At 41.4% G+C, this 12,776-nt stretch overlaps 2 protein-coding genes across 2 annotated transcripts; one reads left to right on the top strand and one right to left on the bottom strand.

Annotated features, from left to right (window-relative positions):
* Positions 1 to 2,786: 2,786 nt before the first annotated feature.
* On the top strand, positions 2,787 to 8,764 carry LOC146990313 (high choriolytic enzyme 1-like). The gene is made up of 9 exons (XM_085771841.1): positions 2,787 to 2,884; positions 3,715 to 3,718; positions 3,956 to 4,033; positions 4,150 to 4,305; positions 5,620 to 5,740; positions 6,383 to 6,561; positions 8,062 to 8,143; positions 8,285 to 8,409; positions 8,628 to 8,764. Coding segments are annotated over exons 1-9 (807 nt in total). The 5' UTR covers positions 2,787 to 2,824; the 3' UTR covers positions 8,630 to 8,764.
* Positions 8,765 to 10,855: 2,091 nt separating this feature from the next.
* Positions 10,856 to 12,428, bottom strand: fadd (Fas (tnfrsf6)-associated via death domain). Its single transcript, XM_085773163.1, has 2 exons — positions 12,085 to 12,428; positions 10,856 to 11,370 (listed from the first exon to the last, which is right to left on the bottom strand). The coding sequence occupies exons 1-2, from the start codon at positions 12,377 to 12,379 to the stop codon at positions 11,099 to 11,101; spliced, it is 567 nt and encodes a 188-aa protein (XP_085629289.1). The 5' UTR covers positions 12,380 to 12,428; the 3' UTR covers positions 10,856 to 11,098.
* Positions 12,429 to 12,776: the final 348 nt, after the last annotated feature.

Below are 12,776 nucleotides of genomic sequence, written 5' to 3'. Positions count from 1 at the left end.
GTACAGTAGTTCCTTGTTAAAATAAACTTAGGTGTGAAAAAAAATCTGTCAGCTCATTACTGTAGAAATTCTACTTTTGAGCTCCACACAGAATTGTTTGAGTAAATAGTGATAAAATAGCAAAGACTGAAGTGTTTTGTGTAAAGAACATCAATGTGTTGCTGTTGATTTGAAAGTCACTCAAATGGTGCATGTGTGTATCATTTTGTTGCTGGCATGACACAGATTGTTAGGTTTTGATTGCAGAGTTTCATTTTGACACAGCTGTGAGGTAATAAACCAAAATTTTGCAAAACGTGTGCAAACTGTGAACTCAGCAGTAACTGGTTCAAACAGAATTAAGTCATAAGGTAACAAAATATGATTTTAATAAAGTAGTCAGTGTATAGTTTTTTACAAGAGTGTTTCATTTTGCAAAGGATCTGAGACGTTCTGCTAATTGGGTGTATGGTTGTGATAATTGTGTGTAGTGTTTTGACAAATCGGGCACAGTTTTCGAAATCATGCTTGAGCAATCGAAAAAAAAAAACTGTGAAGTATCAGATCTGTTACGTGTGTGTGGGCCTGGTTCTGCCACTGTGGGTGTGTCTGCCATGGGTGGGTTCATATTCACAAGAGTGTGCTGAATGTCTCACACTGATAAGAGCAGGGGGATGTGTGTGTGTGTGTGTGTGTGTGTGTGTGTGTGTGTGTGTGTGTGTGTGTGTGTGTGTGTGAATCTCAATTTCACAGTGAAACAGATGTTTCAGACTCAAACATCAAGGCATCAGGAAGGATCCAGTCCAAAGCGACAACCAGGACATGACCCCAAGTTTGCAGTGTGACCTCAGTCCCTTTCTAATTCCATGGCTTTTGAAAAATTTCCTGTGAGATGCAAAACGTGTTTAATAGTTGCAGTGATTATCACCTAACAATGCTCCTGCTTTTCCGGCTTTTTAATGATGTCATTTGTAACTACAATATGTTCCTGTTGTCTACTAAGTAGAGCATGTTTTGGTAACACTTTACAATAAGGGTCCCTTAATTAACGTTAGTTAGTACATAATTAAGCATTAAACTAATGTGTTTGCTGAGTAATGCATACATAATGATAACTAATTACATTATTTAACTTAATAATTTATTAACTTTTTTTTTTAAGTATATTTTTTGGCGTTTTTGCCTTTATTTGATAGCACAGTGAGATAGACAGGAAAGGGGGAGGGAGAGAGGGGGAATGACATGCAGGAAATGTCTGCCCGACGCGGGATTCGAACCGGGGACGCCTGCGTTGAGGAAACATTAATTAACTGCTTACTAATAGACTACATTAATTAACGTGTTTCCTAATCCTAAGTAATACATAATAATGATTGTTAATATATCTGTAAACATTTAATTAATGCTTAATAATGTACTAACTAACGTTAATTAAGAGACCATGTTTTTAATACTATTGAAACTTCATGGATTGATGCCTCATTTTCATGGGTTGATATCTTTTGTTTGTGATGTCCCCTGCTGTCCTCCTTACTATATCTTATCTTCTGTTCCTAGAATACTGTGAAAGTTATCATTGTTGTATTGTTGCTGCATTTTATCCCCCTTTGGTTATGGCTGATTGTATCACATGACCTGGTCACATGACTCTGATCATGAGCTACACAGGATTTAAAACACCTGTGCTGAATGGTTCAGATCCTGATGAAGACTGCTTCAGTTGAAACGCGTTGATCCCTGTAAAGGAAAGGATTTTTAACACCTCAGAGTGCCTCGGACCCATCAGTATTGGGCTGCCTTTTACTTTTTTACCACTTACTTGCACCAGGACAGTCTCCTTGCTGTGTGTTTTTTATCTTCAATTTTGAATAAACATATTCATATATTCCCAGTTAAACAACCTATTTACTATAAAACTAAACTTAAGGCCATTTATCTCAAACACTCCATACTGTGTTCACTGCTATACCAAAAGTATATGGACATCCCTAGTCAGAGCCATCACCTCACTAATGCTCTTGTGTCTCTGTAGCTGGATTCAACATCTGGAAGCTGACTCATCACACATGTCTGGGTGTTTAAAGGTAAAGGTAAAGGTACTTTATTAGTCACATATACAGCTAGTACAGTGAAATTCTTTCTCTGCATTTAACCCATCCCTGAGGAGCAGTGGGCAGCCGCGGTGCAGCGCCCGGGAACCAACTCCAGATTATGAGCCAGTGCCTTTGGTCAGGGGCACTGACTGGAGGATTAACCTAGCTGACATGTTTTTGTGGTGGGGGAAACCGGAGCACCCGGAGGAAACCCACGCAGACACGGGGAGAACATGCAAACTCCACACAGAAAGGCCCAGGGCGGCCCGGGATTCGAACCCAGGACCTTCTTGCTGTGAGGCAACAGTGCTAACCACTGTGCCACCGTGCCGCCCTTTATGTATTCTGTTATAAGATATTCAAAGGTACTCCTGTTTAGTTGCACAGAGAAAGGCAACACTGTCTTCTGATGCACACATCCAAGTACACACTGGAAGCAGATGTAAAGTTTCACACAGACTACAGTACAAGGACACAGCAGTTTCCATGTGCAGTGATAAAGGTGTGTTGTAGTGTGTGCCGATGTTCATGTGTTATGTTGTTTATTTGTTCTTGGAGAATCAGAACAGTATAAAACCTCTGAGTGGGTGACAGCAGGACACTGTTAAGGTTCTCAGGTAAGAACCAACACACACTGCACAATAATGTCTCATGGACAGATTTTTTGTTTTCTAGATTTCCTGTAAGACACTCTGTCTATTGTCATCTTCTTCCTCATTGTTTTCTCTGGTTATTCCAGGTCTGTTGCAACCATGTTGGTTTTCTCTTGGTCTCTTTGGGCCCTGCTGCTGGTCTCATCCTCCTGGGCTGAGGTAGAAAATCCCAGAAACCACCTCATCTCACAAACATGAAGAATACAGAAGACATACAGAATGAATATCCAAAGTGTTCATGCAGGTTCAGGTTCTGCTGCCTGTACTGTAATGTTTTAAAGTTAAGGCTACACCTCGTGTACAGAACACTCATTTCAGGGGAGAGGGAAAAAATAATTGAGCGGAATCCGAGTTTAAATAAAAGACACACTGAAATATTAATGGTAACAACCTGATTTTAAAATTGACTTGAGTTCACAGCCAGATAAAACCACAATTTTGCATGTCAAAATGTCTATAAAGATGTACAGCACAAAAAAGCAGATGATGAATGAATCCTTTATATGAAAACTTTCATTATTTTCAGTACTTTTTTATTGTTATTATTATTTCTGTTCACAAATGTATTCATATTATTTGCATGCTGACACTTTACCCAATAACAACTGCAATAGTTAATTGCAGTGCTGGGGGAAAATACCATTATGTATCAATTACTCCCACCATAACGTCTTTTTTTTTTTTTTTTTTAAATTAACCTGTTTTTAACTAATTTTATCTTTGTATGTGTCTTTTTTAAGCTATATTGCGAGTACTTGTACTTATGTGTGGTATGTAGGGATGTGTGGATTATTGCATTGCTGCTCCTGCACTTTGGTATGTAGGGATGTGTGGATCATTGTATTGCTGCTTTTATATTGCAACATGTCAGGCTTCCATAAACATTATTTCCCATTGTAGCAGCTGCAGGTTTCAGTTAGATTTGATCTTATCAATGAACTGTTCTAACATGTTGCTCTTCTCTTCCATGTCACTCTGGATCACCACAGGAAGGTAAGAATATACCTACAAAGACTCTTTATCCAGCTCAAACTTAACTCTATCAATTGAAATGATTATAAAAGGTTTAGAATGTCCTTCTGGTGTTATTGAATATCTTAATAAGAATAATGTTTTATATATCTTAATAAATGCCTGTGATCTTAATAAATGCCTATGTCATTACATTAATAGGCTTATGTATGAAATAATGGTGCATACAGCTCATAATATCTTGTGTTGTGTGTACAGATGTCGCTGCCATTGAGGAGGACACATCCAGGGAGCTTTCTGTTGGTGAACTGCTGGAGAGAGCCAACAGAGACCGCAGTGAGCAGGGCTTCTCCTCACCTCCACTACACCACTCTGTCCTGTTTGTTCACAACAGTACAGATTATTCTGTGCTGCGTTTAAGACTCACCCCTACATCTGTGTTGGTTTTTCAGCCCCTGACTTTGATGAGCCCATCCTGATCGGAGGTGACATCGCCATCAAGTCTGAGGCTGACAGGAACGCTGACCCCTGCACCACCAGAGGCTGCCTGTGGCAAAAGTGGAGTGACGGGAAGGTCTACATCCCTTACTACATCCAGAATCACTACTGTAAGTCTCAGCTGTGATACATGATGGTCACTAGTGAATTCATTTCTTCAGTGGGGTTGCAGCGCATTTGTTGATAACATGTGTGTGTTCCTAATGCAGTAGGACATTTTCACTGCAGCATTCTCTTACACACCCTGACCCCAGTGGCGGATGGGTGGGCCTGGAAAAATAAAAAATAAAAAATGCTCTTTTCATTTCTAACCGGCCCATTTCAGTTTTTGCTGGTAGGCCTACATACCTGGTGTCTCCCGGTTATGTGATAGTATGAAAACATTAAAGTGAGAAAAAAAATAGATGAGTGAAAAATGAAAACATTGTAATAATTGCTGTGACCACAGCTGGACAAAATGTGTAACTGCTGTTTATATGCAGTGGTCTGTAGGACCGCTATTGGCCGTCCAAAATGCTCAGAAATCAAGTTTGTTTCATTTTAATAAGTTGTAAGCTTCAGAAACCATCAAACACATAGGCCTACTGTAGCCTATATTTAGGAAAGGTCACGGACTGGGAGACCTGTAGTTTTAATGTAAACCCAAACAGTCTGTGAGACAGCTGAATCCACCTGCTCAACATCGCGCAACATTAGTCAATCACATTCGTGTTCGTTTTTATTTTTTGTGTGTATTCTAAATATTCAAGAAAAAAACACACCAAAACTTTTGAAGCAAATTATATTAAAAAAAATATAGGCTATTAAAAAAAAATAAAAATTCATGAATCTTGATTGGGCATTCGGTCAATCTGGGTGGGCCTGTGCCCATCCAGGCCCACCCATAGCTCCGCCCCTGCCTGGCCCCCAGAGCTGCCTCTTGAGAACACACATGCAAACAGACAGCATATGAATTCAGAAAACAACCTAATCAGACAAATTGCATGCTACAAATATACACAACACTGCAACACTGCAGCAGGGCATATCCAGCAGACACTAAAGAGAGAGAGACAGGGAAGTCAGGGAGAAAGAGTGATAGAAGAGACAGAGTGGCAAGGCCATGTGCTGCTAGTCTCTAGGTGGACGCCTCCACTGTTAAACACAGTGACCCACCCAGAAAAACGGCTGTTGTGTTGTGATTATCTGCAGCTCATGTGCCAAACTGATGAAAATGACTTGTTGTCTGTTTGTCTTATGTTGTGGTGCACTGACCTCTATGGGCCACTGTAGGTATTGATGATTAATTGATAGATGTATATTTCCTTCCACGGTGCACAACCTGTCTTCAATGAAAGTGTAGCATATAGGGACCAGAGGTAGTAAATAGTAAGTAGTACAGTGGTATCATAGACCTTCTCATCCCACCCTGTCTGTCCTACCAGCCTCCAGAGAGGTGGCCATCATCACCCGTGGACTGGAGTCCTTCTCCTCAATTTCCTGCATCCGTTTCAGACCCTACCAGAATGGTGATCATGAATATCTGAGTATCGAGTCCAGGGACGGGTAAGAGTCTGGTCCTGAGTTCACCACAGAGTCACCCCACAGGAGCTCTTTTTCTTTTTGGGCCACCAGTTGTCACCTTTTACAAACCTGTGGCTTTTAACACAACATCTGTCTTGTAGCCTGTCTGTGGGTTTAAGGCACCTCCTCCCTTTCAGTCATGATCTTCGGTGACCACAGGAAGTTCAGGCTTTAAAGGGATAGTTCAACATTTTGGCAAAGTGGCCCATTGCCATAATTCCTATAGTCATAGCAGTAGGTTTGTTACCTTTATTTGTTGGTGCGAGCTATTTTTAGAATGGCGGTTTTGTATGAATTTACCTCTAAAACGACTCTGTTCCGTTATTATCTCATAGCGTGGTGAATGTGCAGGTCACAACTTGTCCACTACAGCGTTTTGGAGTTATTGGATTGTGTATTTGATGAGTTTGATGAGGGAAACCAAGAAATTCCATTAGCCTCTGTAACGTAGCTCTCAGCAGCCTGTCACTTCGCCGTGGGCCAATTTGCCAAAATGTTGAACTATCCCTTTAACATGGCTAGTTTATTTTGACATAGGCTACAGTATGTGAACATGTTTGGTTGAGAGCAGCAAATTTAGTTAATTATTTCTAGCTTTCAACACATGGCTTCATGTCTCCACAGCTGCTACTCTTACGTAGGTCGTCAGGGCGGCGCTCAGACCGTCTCTCTGAGCCGTCAGGGATGTCTCTACCACAGCACTGTCCAGCACGAACTGCTCCATGCCCTCGGCTTCAACCACGAGCAGACTCGCTCTGACAGGGACAGCTACATCCAGGTGTACTGGGACAACATCATTGATGGTTAGAAACTTTCACCGCATGACTTTACAGTAATGCTTGTCACATCTTGTAGTTTGCTTCTGTGACCCATAACCAGTGTTGGGTAGTAACGCGTTATTAGTAACGCCGTTACGTAACGCCGTTACTTTTTTCAGTAACTAATAACGTAACGCGTTGTTTTTTTAAATCAGTAACTCCGTTACCGTTACCAGACGCTGCGTTACTCCGTTCCTTTTGGTGAGGTTTTACAGCGGCACACACTTCCCATTACATTTTAGCGATCAATAAAGTTTCATTGAATTGAAAGAAAGACAGAGCACTGTGTGACACTGAAAAACAAAGCGCTTTGCGGCCGCCCTCTAGCGTCCAACACGTAATCTAACCGAATCTAACCCGCTCCATGAAGACTGAGGACTGGACAGAGCACGGCATGACGGCGAGCTAAGGTAACGTAGCTAACGTAGCATCCGAGACCGAAGCTGTGTGTCAGTTCAGGCTGCAGCCCCTCAACTGGGTCACAGCTCGAGTCACAGCGAGACACAAGCAGCCACTCCACCGAGCAGCAGCGGTTGGAGTCCGACAGATGGACTCCTGAAACGGTAAATACAGAGTGATCGCTCTGGGTAAACACAGCTGATCGATCGATAAAAATTACCACTGGAGTGAATTTAGTACTTTCCGTCATAAATCAGGTTCTTGAACGTAACTCGGTCAAAGTAGTATCCTCAAGATGTTTGCAGTTCTGTCATGCTGCTGTAGGCTATACTGACGTCATGCAGCATGATGATGATGATGGTAAACTTTTAAAGGAGACATATTATGCCAGATAAAAAACGTTTTTTCATCGGCATCAGTACAGAACTGAAATGAGGTTAGAGGGGAATTCAATCAACCTTTATTTAATGGGAGCATTGGGGAAAAAAACGTTTTAAAGTAACGAAAAAGTTACTTTCTCAGTAACGCATTACTTTTTGGTTGAAGTAACTGAGTTACTAACTGAGTTACTATTTTTCAGTAACTAGCACAACACTGCCCATAACCCTAAACCCAAACTGGGTTTCATTACCCAAAATGCAAATCAACCATGGACACTTATTAGGGTGTGCTATGCTATTTGTGGTTAAGTGTATCAGGGCCGTTGCTAGGAATTCTGGGCCCCCTGAAGGAATACTAAAGTGGGCCCCTGCCCCCTGACTTTTCTACTTTTTTTTCTTAGACTACGTATGTATTATAATTTTTTATTTAGCCTACTTTGTTTTGATGCTAATGCAGCATTACTGTGAGTATTAGTCAGGGTCTTATCCAGAATAAATCAGTCATACAAAGATTAGACTACTGGGGTTTTTTGTGGGCCCTACTGGGCGCTGGGCCCCTAGAATTATCACCACCGTTCTCCCCTATACAACGGCCCTGAAGTGTATAGCGCACATCCTGAATAAATACTGATTCTTTTCTTTGACTCATTGAACTTCCATTCAACTGTGTGTGATTTAACATTGATATTTTCTATCATATCTGCAGGCATGGATTACAACTTTTACAAGATTGACACTCTGAACCAGGGAACTCCTTATGACTACAACTCTGTCATGCAGTATGAGAGGTATCATGGATAACTTCATATCTGTGTCATTAATAAACTTTGATTTTCCTTTCATCATCTTTCACATTCCTTGCACTCCAAACTACACCACCAAACACCTAACCTCATCTGCCTTGTACTGTGGCATCTGTGATTCTCCAGGTACGCCTTCTCCAAGAACAACCGTCCCACCATGGTGCCCATCCCCAACAGCAATGTGTCCTTTGGCCAGGCCACACAGATGAGCAGGAACGACATTGACAGGCTGAACAGGCTGTACAAGTGCTGTAAGTACTTTGGGACGGGCTACATCACACAGGTCAAATCACACACATAGCCACTGTCTCCTGATTCTTGGGGACTCTCTCTTCCAGTGTGAGCACTTTAAGTTACAAACAGGTATTGTACTGTGTATGTGGCACACGGTGATGTCACATCACACATCACAATGACTGAAGTGACTGAAGCATCTACCAGTCCAACCTTCCTGCTATTTCCTCCACAGAGGCTGCACCTGACCTTTGACCTGCTGCATGGATGTCATCAGAGCTGTTCAGGAGGCTTTCAGTCAGCTCGGACAGTCCTGTATCAATAAATGTGCAAACTTCAATCAAAAAGCTGACTGCTGTTCAATGAGAGGCATTTGATATTAATAATAATCAGCTCCCATCAGGAAATAAAGCCACAGCCAGTTCACTTGGAGCTCAGCAGACAGTTAGCTTAGCTTAGCATAAAGACTGTAAACAAGGAGAAGCAGCTAGCCTGGCTCTGTGCAACAGTTACAATGCACACAGACTAACATGTTCAGTCTATTTGTGCCCTAAATAAAACAGAGTGCTGACTAATACACATCATCTACATTCACTCGTCAACTGACTGAACGCTGATAAAGCACTGCTACTTCTTCTACTTCAGACATCATTTTCACATTTTAAAGCAGTTATAGATAGAGCTCTGACTTCTGTTACAACAATACCATCCTTCCCTTTATGGGATTGATGGCATGAGATCATAAAGAGTGAGTGAAAACACCACATCTGCATTTTAATATAAAATATTTCTCTTACAAAAAGGTTGATATTTCTGACATACACAACTCACAAAAAGTCTGGGATATTGGGCTTTTGGATGACATTTCAGAATGCACCTAAAATGGATTACAACTTTTACAGGTGAACTTAATCTGACCCTCTCTAAACTTGCAACTAAACTGTTGCAAATGGTTTTCTCAAGACTCGAACCCTTCGTGGCTCCAGATGGAACGTGGTATTGTTTTCCCTTACAAATTGGAAGACTTAATTTTTTGTGGTTTACCCTCCAGATACTTCAAATCAAAATTTGGCCCATAATTGCCCACTCTATCAAGTGGAGAAACTAGGTAGGCTAACTAGGAGATGCAGTGGCACACTCAGACACCAATCTTTCGAAATAATATACTATGCTTGGAGAGGAAACCAATTATTTATCCTTCATGGTCTAATTCTGGTATCCACATTTTATCTCATGTTATAGATGGCAGAGGACTAAGGTCATACAGTATGAGGATCTTAAGAGCACATATAATTTACCCAGATCATCCTTTTACTTGTATCTACAATTGAGAAATGCTATCTTAGCTTATGGAGTTCCATGTAATATTTATCTTCCTGAACATCCGCTTCTATACCAAAAAATACAAGAAGTCATACATTGGGTGTGACCAAAGTATGTAATGTTGACTTGAAGGAATATAACCCAGTTATTGACTGGAAGAGAGTATGGGGAAACATTAAAGTTACATCATGGAATGTCAATCATCAAATGATTCATTACAAATGTATCTCACCCCCCAGAAACATTGTCAACTTCACCTCTGCTGCACTCCCATTTGCCCCTTGTGTAATCGTAGACCAAAAGGAATTTATTTTCATATGATGTGGCAATTTCCGGTTGTGGAGATTTTTTGGTCTCAAGTAACATCCCTGATGGGAGATATAATTGGGGTCAGCATACCGTGTAACCTAATTGTTTTGCTGTTAAATGATGACTCTCAGTTACTGCTTAAGTTCACTCAGAGTAGATACTGTTTTTAAGCCTGACAGCAGCAAAAAAGAATGCTAATACAGAGGTGGAAACTGCCACACGCACTCAATATCTCTCAATGGACTGTCTTATTACTTCTCTACTCTCTATTGCTCGATTGAATGGGGCTATAGCAAGCAATATTGAGGTCCTGTCTAGGGCAAGAAGGCTAGACTTAAGATGACACTGGTTGGTCAATAAGGTTTAGTCTCCCATATACATATGTATGAAGATAAAAATGTGTATTAACATGATAACTTGATCACAAAAAAAGTCCAGCTGTTCACATGACATGCTGTTCTCTAACAAGGTGGTTAACCACAAACATTACAAGTGTCTGATCCATAAATGAGTGTCACAGAGTGTCATCAGCAGGTTGAACACAGACACAGAGAGACTTGAAGAGTCACAGAAAGACAGAGAAGTGGACGTCCTTTGGTCACTGACACATTGACATGTTTTGTTGTGTTGCACCCACCACTGTTATTAGGTTTTGTTTCAATACATTACCATTCCATACTTAAATGTGCAACAATCATAATATCACTGTAGCATGAACTTTTAAAATTTTCCATAAATTTCACGAAAGGGGAAAATCCCTAACTTTTTGTGAGTAGTGCAAATAACTGTGTTCATCACTTGACCAAGGTCACCATGAGATTACATGTAAACTAAATTTCATAATCTTTATTTGATAAATCTATGTTTTCATTCTTAGATAAAAAGCATGAAAAATGAGCAGGATGTGAGATCACTGGCTGCTTCATGTTTGACCACATTCGGGAGTTTATTCACCCCAACAAACATGATTTCTTTTTTTTTCTTTTTGCATAGTTTCAAAAATATATGGTCTGATTTCTGGTTTTCATTGATAGATGATCTGATCTGATCTGATCTGTGGGTCCTCATCTCATCTCATTCATTCTTCAGTTTGTCCTCCACTTTATCAGCAGTCATGTTTAACTGACAGAGTCTCAGAGCATTTGTCAGTTGCTCCACTCGAGCTTCTGCTCCTTGTCTCCTCCTCCACTCCCTCAGCAGCTCCCGCACCGTCTCCTCCAGGTCTGTGGGATGCCTCGTGCTGATGGAGTCCAGAGTCACCTCCTTTAATCCAAGTTTGCGGCCGAGTTTACGCCAATTCCGTCCCAGATTGTCTGCGATCACGTCTGTGGCGATGTCAAGTTTTGCTGGGAAGGGAGACATTGAGGGTTTAGGGAAAAAAATAAAACATATCTGCCTGAATGGACCAATTTGAGAATATAGTCCTTGTTTTCACTGTGTTTTATTCTCCTAAATCACACTAATGTAACTACCCAAAGCAAAGTTGCTGCTGTCAACTTCCTGCACAGATTATAAAAAGAACTCTGAGAGATAAATGAATAGGCTACAAATTAAATAATAATGGATTTGGCTCTCTTAATTGTGTTCTCCGGCTTCGTGTCCTCCACCAAGTGACATCCAACTTTCAAACAGCTGCATCAGGAAACTCCATCATTATCTGTGAATTGTATGTAAAGCCTGAACACTTTGCTACAATGTCAAGTGTAGGCTACAGGCTTCAAATCACTTTGTCTTGTGTTAGAATGTGTCTTTGACCTTGCATTACACATTGTTTAAACTTGTAGCCTAATTACAAACACACACCATGGATGTATTGACACACACACAGGCAGGCACGCACACTCCCTGATTTCCCTTCATGCATTGCAGCTTGCGCCTGACGTCAGAATTCACTTCCAGTTCACTTCCTGTATCAGTGATATCAGCACACCTGTGTCACGACAAACAAATCACCTTCTTGTCCTTACTTTAGTACTAATATTACTATTATTCTGACTTGATAACCCCCCCCCCCACACACACACACACACACCCGCTCCCTCCCCATATCCCCCTCCTACCTCTCTCGGGTTCGTCCGGCTGCTCTCGGCTCTCTCCGGACCGTCCGTCCAGCAGCAGGTCTGACAGGTCTGGTCTGTGGATGTTTATGAGCAGCTGGCACAGATAGTCGGTGTTGTCGGCGCTCAGTTTGCCTCTCTCCATCAGGAACTGGAACAGCGCGGACCCGGTGTTGATCTTCTCCATGTCCTTCTTCCCGATGTCGTCTCGACACAGGAACTTGATGCCGTCCAGCTGATCTTGGGACAGCTGGCCCGAGATCTTCAGTAAAACGGGTTTAATGTCTCGGGAGCTCATGACTCTGACAGACTGAACCTCGATCTGATCTGATCTCACTTTGAGTCTGAACTAGGAAACACTTCGCTTTTACTTTCACTTCCGTTTCTGTCAAAGGCTTCCCAGACTGCATGGTCCTCCTGACCCCAGACCAGTCCTCATTTCAGCTTTTGTTTTCAACATGTTCAGTGTTAGACAGTTAGACAGTTAGACAGGGCAGTCCTCAGATCACTTTGTCATTTTGGACTTAGACGTAGGCCTACTATAACTGCACAAACACATCTCCACCTTCTGTGTTGTAATAGCAGAGTTATGCTGTTATGGGCAAAAACATTTGAAAATACACTGGGAAATACAGAGCATTGGGGAATAGCCTAAATATGGCCGTACAAGAAGTCTAGATAAAAAAGAAAGAAAA

This window comes from Trachurus japonicus, chromosome 3 (genome assembly GCF_045865225.1).
Source record: "Trachurus japonicus isolate A0001 chromosome 3, Traja_1.0".
NCBI classification, from domain to species: domain Eukaryota; kingdom Metazoa; phylum Chordata; class Actinopteri; order Carangiformes; family Carangidae; genus Trachurus; species Trachurus japonicus.
The sequence above is the reverse complement of the archived record's forward strand: the minus strand, read 5'-3'. Positions and strand labels throughout refer to the sequence as shown.

Coding starts and splice junctions, on each gene's coding strand:
- fadd (XM_085773163.1), bottom strand. CDS start 12,379: ATGAGCTCCCGAGACATTAAACCCGTTTTACTGAAGATCTCGGGCCAG. Junction 11,371..12,084: donor GCCGGACGAACCCGAGAGAG/GTAGGAGGGGGA, acceptor CTCCCTTCCCAG/CAAAACTTGACATCGCCACA.
- LOC146990313 (XM_085771841.1), top strand. CDS start 2,825: ATGTTGGTTTTCTCTTGGTCTCTTTGGGCCCTGCTGCTGGTCTCATCC. Junction 4,034..4,149: donor GAGAGCCAACAGAGACCGCA/GTGAGCAGGGCT, acceptor TTGGTTTTTCAG/CCCCTGACTTTGATGAGCCC. Junction 6,562..8,061: donor CTGGGACAACATCATTGATG/GTTAGAAACTTT, acceptor TCATATCTGCAG/GCATGGATTACAACTTTTAC.